Source organism: Equus caballus, chromosome 5 (assembly GCF_041296265.1).
Source record: "Equus caballus isolate H_3958 breed thoroughbred chromosome 5, TB-T2T, whole genome shotgun sequence".
Lineage (NCBI taxonomy): Eukaryota > Metazoa > Chordata > Mammalia > Perissodactyla > Equidae > Equus > Equus caballus.
In genome coordinates this window covers 3,731,747-3,747,070 of record NC_091688.1, presented here as the reverse complement: position 1 = coordinate 3,747,070, position 15,324 = coordinate 3,731,747, and the positions used below count along the sequence as shown (strand labels likewise).

Below are 15,324 nucleotides of genomic sequence, written 5' to 3'. Positions count from 1 at the left end.
TGGACTCTCACATCCTCTGTCCTTTCCCACCCCGCCCCTGCTTATGGCCACTCGCTCCTGCTCTCTGCCACCCCCTCTGACTCCCTTTGGCCCATCAAGCAGCTCCCTGGGACAGAGTCCCTTCAGTGTGACATGAATTAGCCTGATCTTTACCCCGCTAAGCCCTGCACCACTGCTGCACTCGCTCCTCACCCTGCCATTGCAGCCTGCTCCAGCCAGCCCCTCTGGGCGAGAGGCAAGAGCCAGAGTCTGCCCTTGGGTGGGTCCCCACGTACCCAGGGACACCTATAAAGCCCTTCCATCATCACATCCAGGAATGGCACTGTGAGAACTTCCAGGTTTCTGCCACTCAGCAAGTCTCAGCCAGGGAGAGAGAGCCAGCTCCCGACAGAAGACCAGCCCAGTCTCCATGTGGGATTCTCTTGGTGCCTTCCTGGCCTGGCCTGAGATGGGGGAGATGCCTCCTTCCCTTCCCCCAAGAGAAGGAGGGGAAATGCTCATGAACCCCTATTCCTGAGAATCCTCTGCAAAGAAATCTCTTCCCCAATGATTCACTAGCCTTCTCTTCTGCGAGCTGGAGGAGGGAAACTGATAATCAGAGGATTTGTTCTTGGGATGGCTGCTGGGGGGTGCCTCTCATGCCTCTCCTCAGCACTGAGGATGCTTCCATCCAGGGTCCTCCCCCTGGAGGCTGTAGTGGAGAAACTGAGGCACGAGAAAGCCCTGTTCCGGATCCTGTTGATGTTTTCTGTTGTGAATTTTTGGTCTCTTGTCTTGCACGGGGTCTCTCACCACCACGTTTGGGGTTATAAAAATGAACTTAATGTTATTCTCTTGTGTCTGTAAGTCTTATTCTTTACCCTTAGACCTTTATGTGATCTGGAATTTATTTTTGTACATAGGATGCTAGGAGTCTAACTTTGTTTTCTTCCAAATGGACAGCCAATTACATCAGCATCATTATTGTACCAAAGAAACAATTATTTTCACACTGGAATGCCAGCCTTGTCACATATTAGGTTCTTACATATACATGGTTGGTTTCTTTACTCCTTATTTTGTTCATTTTCTTTTTGATTATTCCTATGCTGATATCATATGGTTTCGATAACAGTATATTTATAGTCAGTGTTAATATATATATATATTTTTTTTTGTAAGATTGGCACCTGGGCTAACAACTGTTGCCAATCTTCCTTTTTTTTTTTCTGCTTTATCTCCCCAACAGCCCCCCCCCCACCCCCCCCACCCCCACCCTGCACCGCCCACGGAGCCCAATAGCTGGTCTCTCTGGGCCTCCTGCTCTGCAAACCGAGGGCCTTTGTCTTAAACAGAGAGAAAACTACCATCGACTTGCATGCCCTTTGCCTGTGTGAGTTGTTACAGGTAACAGCAAGTTCATAATCATTATGACTCCCATTTACTGAGGACCTGCTATGCGCCTGCCATCTCACTAGGTGCTTCGGGATACGATCTCATTCAGTCTTTGCAATCCATCCGTGAAGCTGGGTGCGAACATCCATGTTTAACAGAGGGGAACACTGAGGCTCGAGAGCTTAAATGAGCACTAGAAAGCCTCCAAGCGTTGATGAAAGCAGGGCTGCCCGGATCCAAAGCCCTTCGCCGGCTCCGCCCTGCGAGCCTGCCACGCCCAACCAGCAATCCTTTCACTTCGGGAGCATCCCCACTCCGAGATCTACTTAACTGTTCAGTGTGCCTTCTCTTTCACTGTAGCCGACGTAAGCTTGCCAATTGTGTTTGATCTCGCCGCCGTGTTAATTTGTGTTTTGCTCTTCCTGCACCCATGCCAACGAAAGAAGGTTGGAGGGGCAGAGCCGCACCAGCCCTGGATGTGCCCGTTTGCCTTCACTGGTCCACAGAACCCCGCATCTCGGACACATGGCTCACTGATAACTGAGATTCTGTAACTGCTCTTCCATGCCGAGGTCTGCGTGGGAGGCTGGAGCCTCGCCAGCCTATGGGCGCCTGCACAGTTGTTTCTGGGTTTTCCCGGGTGAGCTCTGATGGTCTTAGCGCTTTAGGAACATTTCCACCCTCTGTCATCTCATGGACAAGGCTGTCACCACCACACTTTATCGTCTTCCAGCGTTTTCACAGCTGTGTGCTTGTTGCCAAGCTTCTAGGTGGAGTGCTGTGATGTGGTTTTCTAGCCGGGTTGGTTGAATCAAGGGGCCTGCCTATCTGCGGAGGGCCCCTGAGTCAAGATCTCTAATGCCCGGAAGGATGTTAGAATGAGCCCATTTCTGCTCTGCTCTCCCTTCTCCCACTGTAGCAACCTTAGTCCAAACACAAATAAACAAACAGCTGTGTTTGGTGATCCCTTGCCTCTTTAAAAACACTGATTAAAGAAAAAATAAGAAACTAAACAGGAAAACATTAACCCATATTACCAGGTTTTCTGTTTCTCTGTTTCTTCCAGCTCCCATCTACATGCTTATTTATGCACATAATTGAATTTGTAGTCCAGCAACTTGGTGCTTTTCTCTTTTCATTCCACATCACGTAACACTTCCTGCTGCCTTAGCACTTACTGTTCTTTAAGATCCATGCCACTCCAGCTGGTGGATGCAGAGTCCCCTGGCCCTGGGCTGGACACTCAGGCAGTTTCCCATTAAAGCTATTATAAATAATGTTGCAACAAATTGTTTTATGTGCATAGCACTTACTTTTTATTTGCATTAGGTCCTTGGAGAGATGTTACCACGCCAAGAGAATGAGCATTTTTATCTTGTTTCTCTGCTGCACTTCCTCCTCCTTCCATTGCCATGGTCCCCCCCCCTCCCCCCCCCCCCCCCCCAGCTGAATCCCTCTCTTGTCTCCCCTGGTCCTCTCTGGCTAATTCTGTCTCCTTCTGGCTTCTCTTAAGTAGTTCCCATTTTCTTCTGGCAACAAGCTGGAAGGCAGCAGGACCCTACTCAGATGTGACTGTCTGATTCCCCTCCCCTCTCAAGGTCAGCTGCACTTTAAGAGGAACTAGTTAACTCAAAGGGCAAAGGATACACCTTTAATCTGAGATTATGGAACTCGGTGAAACCAATGTTTTGTTTTGAGGGAGAGAGAGAGGGAGAGGGAGACAGATCTTTTTATACTACATGTTAACAATTCCAGTAAAAACCTTTTAAAAAAAAGTTTTCTTTCCAAACTGCTTTGCTGCTAGGCTATCTTTAGGCAGAGATCTTTAATTACACGGGGCCGCCCATTCGGGCTCGGTGACCTCACAGCAAACTGAGGAGAGCAGGGAGCTCGCGGACAGGCGGAGCATGCGCCGTCTTGGTCACCCGGGGCAGCAGGTGGCCCTGGGACCCCGGACGGGCGGCGAGCGGGATCGGTCGTCTCCCGGCCTCTGGCGCCCCCTGACGGCTGCGGCTGGAGTCGCAGGCTTTGGAGAGACCTCGGAGCCCACGGGTCCCCTGCTCCCGCGCATCACTCCGCCCTCAGTAGATATCCCGGGAGCGTCTGCATTCTGTTTGGGAAGCAGGACGAGCCAGCTGAGGACTCGACGTCTCCACGAGTCCCGCAGGTCCGCGGTCCCCGCGGCGGGCCGAGGGGCCACGTGGACTCGAGCTGTCTGATTCCAGGTCCGCGCGGTGTGGGTGCTGGGGCTGAGGGGGCACCTCAGGGAGGGTCTGGACAGCGTGAGGGCAGGGGCGCAGGGGGTGAGGTGAGGAACCTGACCCCTTCCTCCACGAGGCTGGTCTCCTGGGGGTGGCTGGCCCCTCCTCTGCCATGATCTCTCCCGCTGCCTACGGCGCGAATGAAGGGTTTGCTCTCAATCAATCTGTTTCCCTTAGTAAATGGCTCGGCGCGCGCAGTTGGTCTCGGTATGGCCAGCCTCCTCTGCTGTGCTTCTCCAGGGCTCGGTGCCACCGGCTGGTGCCTCCGGTTCTGGCTCGCCTCCCAAGCAGCCTGCGCCTGCGGGCCCCGCGGGGGTGGCAGGGCAGGCCAGCGCTCCCGCTGGGGCCAGAGGCTGCGCCCCGTGCTGAAGGCACGCCCGGAACAGGGGTGGAGAGCGGGGCTCCTGTAACTCTGGAGAGGTCAGGAGACAAAGGCTGGCTCAGCACCCCTCACTTAGAGCGGATCCGCGCGGAAGCGGGGCCCCCCAGCCCTCCGCCCCCAGGTCCCTGCGAGCGGCGGGGCGGGTGGGGGCTGCTGGTCAGCGATGTCCGCGGGCAGCAGCCTCTCCCTCCCCAGGTTTTTCCGTTCCGGGGGCCTGGGCCAGGATGCCTGAGGCCTGTCCTTGAACCTTGGGCCTCTTAGGTTTAGGGACTGTCCAGCTGGGGGTGGCAGTGGGGGAATGCCTCCAGTCTTGCCCCTTGCTCGCCCCACACCCACTAAAACAGGAGGGGGTGTGGGGTGCACGCAGCAACCACGTGCCTGTTCCTGAGAGGAAGTACGGTGGGCTGCTGGCTAGAGGGGAGACCTGCGTCCTGGACAGCTCCCCCCCTCCCCCGGCAACTCTGGGTGCCCCCTGCCCCCAGCAGAGACAGGAACTGACTCTCCACGATCCCTGACCGCGCACCTGCCATCTGGGCTGTAGAGTGGGCAGCACTATTTATCGGGGAAGGAAACCACCCAGCGGTCAGGTAAAGAAAGGAGCGAGGGGACAGGCCTGCCTCTGAGGGATTCCAGTAATAGCCCACTGCACTGTGTCCTCCCCTTCCCACCCCCGAGGACACTGCCTGAAGTCCCAGGCACACTTTATGCTTCTTGCCTCAGAGCCTTTGCACAGGCTGTTCCCTCTGCCTGGAATGCCCTCAGCTCTCTTTCTCTGACCACCACCACCCCCCCCCACTGTTGGCCTCCTTTACTCTCACTCTTCCTTCAGGTCACAGCCCACGCTGTGACTGGGTCGTTGTCCCTTGTCGTGCCTTCTCTGTCCCAGCAGGCTCACCTCCTGCCTTGTCATGGTCCAATTACTTGTCTCCTGCCCCCAGTGGATTCCTTGGGCACAGGGACTCACTCACTGTGTCATCCCAGCACCCAGCAGGGTTAGGTGAACAGCAGGCCCAGTAATGGCTGTGGAATGGACCGCTCTGCACGGTGGTCGGTTAAGGATGCTGAGAGACAGGCATGGCTTCAGGCTTCGGGAATTCGGGGAGATCAGGTTAGGACTGTGAGCTGAGGGACCTCCTGGTTTTCGTACCTCCTTTCTGTGGGCTTCCCTTTCCGTATCTCCACCCCCCTGTCTACTCCCATCCCTTCCATCCTCATTCTTCACCCAGCATGCACCTCTGCTGCTGCCTGGGGTCTCTCCTCCCACCCAGGACTCGTGCAGTTGCATTTTATCAGCAAAGCTTCACTCGAAGGGAACATTCCTGAGACGTCAGAGTTGAGAGCTTTAACGCACGGGGAGCAGATTACGGCCAAACCCGCCAGCAGCCTGTTTTTACACGGCCTGTGAGCTGGGAGTGGTTTGTGCACTTCTAAAGGGGTGTTGAAAAAGAAGCAGCAGTGACAGAGACCATAAGGTGCCAACAAAGTCTAAGATGTTACCATTTGGCCCTTTACAGAAAAAGTCTGTTGTCCCCTCATTTTACAGGTGGGAACACTGAGGGACTGAAGGATTTACCTAAAATGGCACAGACAAGTCAGTGTCAAACGGAAGCCCCTGGGCTGGTGGAGCGAGCACTGGATCTGCTCTCAGCTCGGCCAGGCCCCCTGTCAAGTCCCCTCTCTGGGCCACAGGGTCCCCATCTTTATAATGGTGATGACTCTAAACCAGCCTCCAGGAGGCTGCCTCTCTGTGATGGTGACCGAGGACATATTTTGGGGTGGACTGATCTTCTAATGTTACCTCTCACCACCAGGCCATGGATTTCTCTGCCTGTGAACAAACAAGGCTGTACGTGCATGTGTTTGGTGGGAGGTGGCTGTCCCCAAGCCCCACCTGATTCGTACGGTCTCTTTGGTTCCTCCCCTACACAGTGCCACCCTCCAAGCCAGACTGCGGCATCCAGGGAGAGACGGTGATTGGGAATGACATCCAGCTGACCTGCCAATCACAGGAGGGCTCCCCGGCCCCTCAGTACAGCTGGAGGAGCTATGACCAGAGGAACCAGGAGCGGACAGGCCCGGCAGGTACGGGTCGGCGGGAGGCGGGCCCCACGTCAAGGACTGCCAAGGGAGACCCTGGGCTGACCGTCAGGTCCCCTGAAGGCCTCCCTGTCCCCCCACTGCTGTGGCACTGGGATATCTCAGATCTTCTCTCTAAGCAACATTGCCTCGTAATAACACCCACCTCACAGGTTGTCGTGGGAAATGGAAGGGACTCATGTCATGTGCTTAGTGGAAGCCCGCAGTGGAAAACTCATGTGTTCTTCACTCCCCGGAACTCAGTTCCCTTGAATGAGTGTGTGTGGGTAACCACTTTGTGCGAAAGCACCGAGGGGATTTTGGTTTGGTTATAAGTATGTCCTAGAGGACACATTTGAGGCCCCGGGTCTAACGCTGTGGCTCCACTCATGGGGGGAGTTCCCTGTCCCCGTCCCTATCTAGGTCGGTCCACCTCAGACTCCACTGAGCCCAAGTCCCCAAACGTGTCCCCCTTTATGGCCACAGCAGCTCCATGACCGGGCTGCCGGAAGGGCCCCTCCTTCTCAGGGAAGGAGACGGTAGGTTCAGCTATGGCTGCCAGGAGACCGGTTTTGTCTTGGGCAACTGGGTAATTGAGCTTCTGGTCAGGAAACAAACTGAAACAAGAAGGTACATAAACATCCCACTGTCATTGCCTTGAAGCCAACTGTGCGGGAACACTGGGTGGCATCCTGGCCTGAGTGCCCCCTGCCTGCTGGGCCAGCTGCACCCAGCGCTCCTGGAGACCGAGAAAGACAAAGCCTGAGGGTGACTGTTGGTTTAACTTGTGGGAGATCCTTCGGCTCAGTGTGGGTGAGAAGGACGCGGGAGGTGAAGAGTGGTGGGGCGTGCGGACAGCTGTGCTGAGAAGACAGGACAGGAGGCCCAGGGCAGAGGGATGGACGCACAGATCCGGGCTTCGCTCAAACCGGGATGACCTCTGTCACTCTGCCCTTCACTCATTTGAGGGGAAAACAAGAACTTTTAAAAGTAAAAAAAAAAAAAAGGATTACTAGAACCCACTTAATCTAACGTAAAGTGGAAGATGCCCCGTGGACTCCAGCAAGCTCCCAGTTTTGTTTACATACTTCTGGTTGGCACGTTTTCATTGAAACCATCTAGCAGCTCACCCTTGGCACTAGGCCTCCCCTCTCTGGCCTGGGAAGGACCCAGGGACTCCAGCCTGGTCACCAAGGTCTGCCATGGACACTGGTGAGACCTTCCTTCCAGTAAAGTGTGTGTAGCGGGGGCCAAAGCTGAAGGTTACAAGGTGGTGAAGGCTACTGGAGTTTATCCCCAGTGGTGTAACCCAGAGGATGCAAAAGGGGATCAAGGAAGTCTTCTCCGGGGAGGGGGCATTTAAGCCGGCAGTATAGCATGGTGGCTGAGAGTGTGGCATGGGCTCGAATTCTGGCTCTGCCACTTGTTAGCTGTGTGTCCTTGGCACGTTACTTAGCCTCTCTGCGCCTCTCTGTAAAATGGGCATTAAACTGTTATTTACTTCATAGGGTTGTTGTGAAGATCAAGTAAAAGTACACGTAAAGGGCCGAGACCAGGTAGACAGTAAGCACTCAATTAGTGCTGGGTATTACTTGCAGTTATGTGAGCTGGATCCTTAGGGATGAGCAGGCGAGGCGTGGAGCACAGGGCGGGAAGGGTGAGCCGTCGGTGTGGCGGCGCGGGAGCGCGCACGCGCAGGAGGCCCGGCGAGGCGGCGAGGGACTGCAGAGCCCGCGCGTGGGCGGGGAGGCCGGCCTGCCCCGTGGGCCGCGGGCCTGCGGGGAGCATCGCCTCGCAAGTGGGCGCCCCGCTTACAGCCCCTGCCTCCGTCAGGAAAGTCTCCTCGGGTTGTTAGAAGCCCAGACTTAGGGTCTCAGTGAGGAGAAAGCTGAGGACAGGAGAGGAGGTTAAAGGGGGATTCAGCTACTTGCTCTGGAAAAGCTTTATCCCGCCTCGGGGTCCGATTTGTGCAGAGTTGAGGTGGCGTCTGGGAGGCCGGGGAAGTGTGGTTAGTGTAATAACACAAGCTGGCACCTGATGGCTTCTCAAAGCCTTGGGTCTCCACGCCCCTGGAGGGTCTATCACGCCTTCTTCCTCTGGGGGTCAGTCCAAACCCGTATCTGACTTAAAACATGCCGGTCCACAGTAGAAGATTTGGACAGCGGAATTCCTCCGCCTTCTTACACCTGGAGACAGAATTTCCCACGTTAGAGATTGCTTCCTTTGACTTAGTAATCGGTGGAAGCACTACATCAGTGAAAAGAACAAGGAATCTGGAATCAGCAAACTAGATTTGAGTCCTGACTCCTCCACTTGTCAGTCACAGCTTCTCTGATCCTTAGTATCTTCATCCGAAAAACTGGCATGGTCGTTACACTACCTTCCCCGCAAGCCTGGAGGAGGGTGAGAGGAGATCCCGTGGGTGATGGCCCTGAACATCGTTTTAAACCCTGTCGCAGTCAGCTGAGCTTCATGCACTGACGGAGTAGGAATTTGGGTATGAAAGACGGAGGGAGAGGGAATATCTGGGGCCCAGACGCTTTAGGGGAGCGGCTTCTGAAGGGTGGGCATGGGCCCTGCTCCCGGCAGCCAGGGAGGGTCTCGAAGGCCAGAGGGGGCCGCTCGACCTGGTTGTTGATGGAGGGTGGCGGCAGGAAAGTCCAGGCTCGTCACCTTGGCGTGGGTGCCTCTGGGAGCCCAGAGCTGCCCTGGGGGCGACCGCCCGCGCCCAGCCGAGGGAGGGGGGAGCCGACGGGCCTGTGCATTGTCCTTCGTCACCACAAGGTGTCGCCACTGCGGCGGAAACTAGTTTTAGCCGGATTTCAGGAACCATAAGGTCCTTTTTCAGACTCAGAGCAGGTCTTGTGGCACTGGACGTGCTCGGGTTAATCGTGGAGCAGCTCCTGAGCCTGATGTCCACTCTTTGCTTCGAGGAACCGGGGAAGGATAGTGCTAACTCTGGACCAGGGCGCCACGCGTTCCCCTGCCGTGAACAAGGCCGGGAGCCCAGGGCTGGGCTCTGATGACCGACAAGGTCCTGGAGGCGGTCTGGAGTCTTCAGTCCTCGATCTGTCTGCGGTGTTCGGTGTACACCTGACACAGACCGAGTTTCACACGCTACAGTACTGATAATCTGATAAGGGCTCCACACCCCCTAAGTGTGTCCAGGGTCAGAGCATTTCCTAAAGTGTGTTCCTTCACGATGCCTCTTAAAAATAAAACAATCAATTTGCAGAATGAGACCATAAATGCCATAACCACTGTTAGAGACGCCCCGTGCTCCTTAGCATATTCGAAGCTCTCAGAGTTCTGTTGTTAAAAATTAGCCCAAGTCACCAGCTGTTATTTCTAGCTGGTGAGATTATGGATGATTTTTATTTTCCCCTCTGTCCTTTCCAGGGGCTTTCCCTGACCCTGCGGGTGAGATTAAATTCCCTTGCTCTAAACTCAGAGGGCACTTCCGCTCTGAATTCGAATCACCCTGTTAATAGCTACTGTTTCCTGTCTGTCTTCCCGGGCAGCCTGGGTGCCCCAAGAGGACAGGGACCTCTTCATCTTGTTTAGAGCTAATGTGACCAGCATATAAAGATTTTCTGGATTGGATTGAAGTAATAGTTTTATGTCATGTATAAATCTTTATAATGAGTATACATGGCTTTTATAATATAATTTTTTTAAAAAGAAAGTTGCCAGCTACTCCAGGGAGTTTTGGACCTAAAACAGGATTTTTGTTATGCTTTGTCATTTCTTAATTTTGTGACCTTGGGCAAGTCACTTGACTTCTCTACGCCTCCAGTTACCTCTCTGACATTGAAGATTGAAATATTTGTTCCATCTGCCATACAAGATTGTTGGAAGAAGCAGAGGACACTGTGTTTGAGGAAGTGAACTGAGTAGCATGTCCAGACAAGGAGAGTCCACACCGAGATACAGCCTTGCAAGAGAGTGGAGGTGGGGTGGGGCAGGGCTGGACACCAGAGGAACTGGCAAGAGAGGAAGCTGGAGTAATTGCCAGGCCAGCTCTGTGACGCTGGGACCGTGTTAAGAAGCCTGGCCGTGTTACTGAAGTTCATGGGCTGCCTCTGAAATGTCCACACAGGGCAGTGACCGGATCCTGTTTACAATTTAGAGGGTCTCCTTGGGATGATGTGTAACCACCTTATGAGGCTGGCTCTGCAGCACATTGGACGACAAAGGTCTCTAACTCTTCTCTCAAAATAGCAGTTACGACGAAGCATCTTTGAAGACAGGACATATAACTATGTCGAAGCATAAAGCCCCCCATTTCAAGGTGAAGAACTTCATAGGATCATCGATTTAGCAGGAAGGCCTCTCATGAGGACATGCAGACCATCCCCCAATTCAGTAGGATCAGGTGCCTTCACCCCCACTTCCAGATGAGGGAGCTATAGCTCAAAGAAGGTAACCGGCTTCAGTGGTGGAAGAGGAGTCGTCTAGACTGACAGCCTGTCTCCTCCCCACCGCACCCGCCAGACACACTCACACACACACACACACACACACCATTCGTGGCAGGAAAATCCAGAGATCAGAGTTCTTGATGTCTAAAGCCTTCTTCCACATGAGCACAAGCTAAGGGATTCAGTTTCTGAAGATCATAAAAGTGGTTATAATAATATCTTCTAGTTATAAAGCCTTGTCATGTAACATGTAACATATATCATGTCGCCTGGGCACGTACTGCACGTCGGGCTTTCTGCTGTGGGCTTATATGGATTAGCATGTCATTTTATGCTCACAGTTGTCCCGTGAGGCACTATTATTATTTCCACTTATAAATACAGAAACGGAGGCTCAATGAAGCTAAGTTACTTGCCCAAAGTCACAAAATTAATAAACGGCAGAAGCAGGCTTCAGATTCAGGGAGCTTAACTGAATTCTAAGCTCTTCAGACTTGTGCATCCTGCCCGTTTTAATCTGCCTACAGCCTGGGGGTGGATATTTTCTCCACGTTACAGATGGGGCTCGGGGAAGTTCAGTGGTGGGGCTGGGCCCCCCCCCCCCCCCAGGAATCCAGGCCTCCGGATCCCTAGCTGTTCCACTCCAGCGCGGGGCCCACCTCACCTGTCTGTTCTGCCTCCCCAGTCACAGGACAGACCTTTTCTCTGAAGAACATCTCCACAGACATGTCCGGTTACTACATCTGCACCTCCAGCAACGAGATGGGGTCGCAGTCCTGCAACATCACTGTGGCGGTCAGACCTCGTGAGAGCAGCCTGGGGTTGGAGGGAGGGAGGGTGGAAGGTTGTGTGTAGGAGGGATGGGGGAGGGTGAGGGAGGGGAAAGGAGGGAGGGAAGGAGAGGTGGGGAAAGGACAAAGACCAGAGGATGACTGGCTGGGGTCCAAAGAGTCAGGCGAGAGAGACCACCGTGGAGGTGAATTGGTCAGCCTCTTTAGGGTCACCCCTGGCAGGGTGGCTGGGGTGACCTCGACCAGACCCCCTGTCCCAGGCTCCCCTTGCCTGGAGGCCAGTCCAGTCCCTTGGTTCTTTGGAAGAGCGCTTAGGACTGGCTTCTGCAGACCTGCTCAGTCTGGCCTGCCCCTAGGACCACTCAGTGGACATGAGGGAAGTGCTCAGAGCTATTGCCACAGAGTCTGGACCCCATCCCTTTGGGGTGGACACTCCAACCAGCTCAGGGCAAGCTAGAGTAGGAGCTGGCGTGGCTGACAGCTGAGGACTTTTCGGAGCCTGGGTAGCTCAGGGAGCGTTGGGATGCAGAGCCGGTGGCCCATCTGTCCTCATCTCCGCCTCCCTCCTGAAGCGCATCCCCAGCCCGTGTGGTGGCATTCCTACAAGGCCATGCCTTTCATGGAATGCTGCCAGAAGCAGGTGGCCGCTGCTCCCGGGCGGGCCGGGAGGAGGCCCCTCGGGCTTCCCGCCGCCGCTGGGCTCGCCCCGAGCCTGGGCTCGCGTCCGGCCGGCGGGCGCGGCGGGCGCGCGGCGGCTGCAGCGGCTCCGTCTCTCGCAGCCTCCATGAACGTGGCGCTGTACGCGGGCGTGGCGGCGGGCGTGGCGGCGGCCCTCATCCTCCTCGGCGTGCTGGTCTACTGCTGCTGCTGCCGGGGGAAGAGCGAGGACCCCGACGCCGAGGACGCCAGGCCGTGAGTGGCGGGTGGGCAGGCTGGGAGATGCCCCGGCACCGGGGTCGCCGCCTGCGGCGGCTGAGGACAGGCAGCGACTCGCCGAGGTCACCAAGCGGGTCGCAGTCCCTGGCCCGGCCTCCAGGCCCGTGGATCCCGGTCCCTGCTCTCAGGCTGGGGCTCCTGGGGGCCCGGGGCTGAGCGCGGTGGAGCCTCGGTCGCCGTCCTCCTTGTCTGCTGGGGCCAGCCCGGCCCAGGAGGCCCCGCTCAGGAGTGGAGCTGGTCTGCGCCACCGTCTGTCCTCTCGGGGCCCGCCCTCAGCCTCGTGTCCCTGTGCAGCTGGACGGGTGGGCAGGGCGGGTCTGAGGGTGAGCACGGGGCCCAGCTCCCTCCGGCCGAGCCGAACCGGGGCGAACCTTGCCCTGTCCTCACGCCGCAGGAAGCGCGAGGCCTACCAGCAGCCGGCGCAGCAGATGAGAGAGCTTTCCAGAGGGCAGGACGAGGAGGACGGCTCCAGGCACGAAGACCAGAGGAGCGATGGGCACGAGTCCCCTGACCACACTGGCCAGTGACCGGGGCCTGCTGCAGGCGGGCGTGGGGGTGGGGGGGCTGGGGTTCACTCCGCTGGCCCCCTTCCTCCCCTCTCCTCTCCGAGCCGCATTTTCTGACCCTCATCCCCGTCACTGATGGGATCCTTCCTCCCCTGCGTCGGCTGCTGGAGCACTTGGCTCGGCCTGGTGGCCAAGGGGATCTCACTGGTGACTGACCCTGCCAACTACCCTCACCTGCGGAGTGACCCCTCCCCACTGCCACGCCTCGCTGGGGGCCCAGCCCTCAGCCTGGACCGGCGGCAGCCTCCACCTTCCCCAGTGCCTGGCAGGAGCTCCCTGCAGCTCAGGACTGAGCATGGGGCACTCCTGCGGCGGATGCTCAGCGGGCAGTGCAGCCTCGGAGGGCGGGCCGCCTGCTCACCCCTGTGCCCAGCACCTTGGGGAGCGCCCGGCACGCATAACGTTTTTGTTGAATGAATGAAAGAATAAATGAGTACCTGAAGGACTCCCTATTATTATCCAACTTAAGTGTGAGCTCCTTGCTTCGGGACCCATGTGGGCCTGGCCTCAAGATCCCCTTCCAGCCTCATCTCCCACCACTTCCCTGTATGTTCCGGACTCCCCCAGCGAAGGCCGCCTCCAGCTGCGCTGCACATTCCCTCCTGGGGCTTTTGCTTCCTCTGTCTGGCTGGGAATGCCCATGCAGCCTCCATCTCTGCCTGTCAGCATCCCACCTGTGCCTCCAGCCCCTCTCAACTCCCGGTGAACTCTGTAACCGACCCTGATTTCCCACACACACAGGAACAAGCTCGTCACTTTGTCCCGCACCCATCGTGGGTCACATGGCACAGTTACCCAGCGTGTGTCTCTCCCCGTGTTAGAGTCTGAGCTCCTCAGGGCAGGGCCTGGGCCTCCTCCCCCTGCTTTCCCCCTGCTGTCCCCGGAGCCCTGGCGGCCGTGGCCCTCCTAGCCGGTTAATTTGGGGAACCGCTTTGATAGGTTGGGCCATCCCTGCTCTGGTCTCCCTGCTATGGTGGTAGACACAAGGATGACCCCACCCAACCCATCGGCTAGTTTAGTGAGTTAAGGATGAGTTGATTTAAGTGAACACACACACGTGTGCACACACGCAGAGCTTGCTGGCAGCTCGTCCAGGAAGCTCACGTCATGGTGGTTCCTCTCCAGGCCAGGATAACTGACATGCCCCTGGGGTCCTGATACCTAGCCCCCGCCCTACCTAGCCTGTTCTGGCTGGGCTGCTGGCTCTGCTTTGCTGTCACGTGCTGTGCTGCCCCCACACAGCCTCTGCCCTGTTGGTGGATCATTTCTTTCATGCTTGACACTCAGGCAGTGTCGTGGAAGCTTAGGTCTCGTGGCCCAGTGCCTGTCTCACCCAAAAGCAGTTTATTAAATAAACATTGTTATCTTTTCTGGATGATCAGAAAAGCAATTCTATAAATCTATTGTCCGTTTGTGATTTTTAAAATATATATATATTTTATATATTTTGTTAAATTCTTTGCTTCATTCAAAATGCTGTCAGTAATAATAAAATTGTCAGTGGAAATTCTTGTTTCTCTTTTAATGTGGATTTTGTTCCTGCCAAGGGAGACCTTGTGCTCGTGGGTTCGTGTCTACCTGCTGTGGGCCCCTTTTGCTTCCTGAAAGAGGCTAGGTGACGGGCCCAGCAAGGGGCGTAGAGGGTCAGATCCCATGGGTCCCATTGCTTGTGGCCATGCTAAGCCAGGCAATGTCTCTAGCAGTTGCTGGGGACAGGACAGACCCCACCTGGCAGTGGAGGTATATTCCAGGTGCCTGCAGTTGTCAGAAAGACCACGGCGGGCCTGGGAGTCAGTCCACATGCCTCAAGGAAGATGGGAGAGGTGTCTTGCCAGTTATACCCAAAATGGTGCCCCTCCTGAGAGCAGAAGAAGCAACGCTCTGTTCTAGCTGCCAGCGAGGACAGGCGGCTCATCCTCCCAAAGCAGCATGCTCCACAGTTGCTCCCCACTCCACATTGTCTCTTCTGCCATGTGTTCAAGGTCCTCTCCTCCATGTCCCTTCCCGTGGTGCCCTGTGCTCCCACCTGTTCTAGTGCCTGTCACACGGTACTGTCATTACCATGGTCTATTTCTGCCTACAAGATTTGTGAGGATAGGAACTGAATCTTATCAATGGCCGGGCACATGTTGACACTTGATAAATGTTTGTTGAATGAATAATATTTCATGTCACCATATCTCACCCAAGGCCATCTCTTAGTCCTCTAGATACTTTGAGATACCTTCCAGCCCTCATGGTGGAAGACTCTACAAGCATGTTCTTTTTAAAACTACTTTATTGCGGTCATATTGGTATATAACATTGTGTAATTTCAGGTGTAGATTATTATTTATCAGTTTCTATATAGACTGCATTGTGCTCACCACCAATAATCTAGTTTTCATCTGTTACCATACATCTGAGCCCCTTGACCCCTTTCACCCACCCCACCCCCCTTCCCCTCTGGTAACCACTAATCTTGCTCTTTGTCTATATGTTTGTTTATCTTCCACATATTAGTGAAATCATATGGTG

At 55.4% G+C, this 15,324-nt stretch overlaps 1 protein-coding gene across 2 annotated transcripts in view; it reads left to right on the top strand.

Annotated features, from left to right (window-relative positions):
* The window catches only part of GPA33 (glycoprotein A33), a 36,567-nt gene extending 22,253 nt beyond the window's left edge, over positions 1–14,314 (top strand). For both annotated transcript variants that reach the window (XM_023640477.2, XM_070266636.1), the window contains 4 exons: positions 5,947–6,099; positions 11,200–11,319; positions 12,085–12,217; positions 12,636–14,314. In XM_023640477.2, the coding sequence (XP_023496245.1) occupies positions 5,947–6,099; positions 11,200–11,319; positions 12,085–12,217; positions 12,636–12,768 (539 nt within the window). In that variant the 3' untranslated portion in view covers positions 12,769–14,314. The remainder of the gene's footprint in view (positions 1–5,946; positions 6,100–11,199; positions 11,320–12,084; positions 12,218–12,635) is intronic.
* The last annotated feature ends 1,010 nt before the right edge of the window (positions 14,315–15,324 follow it).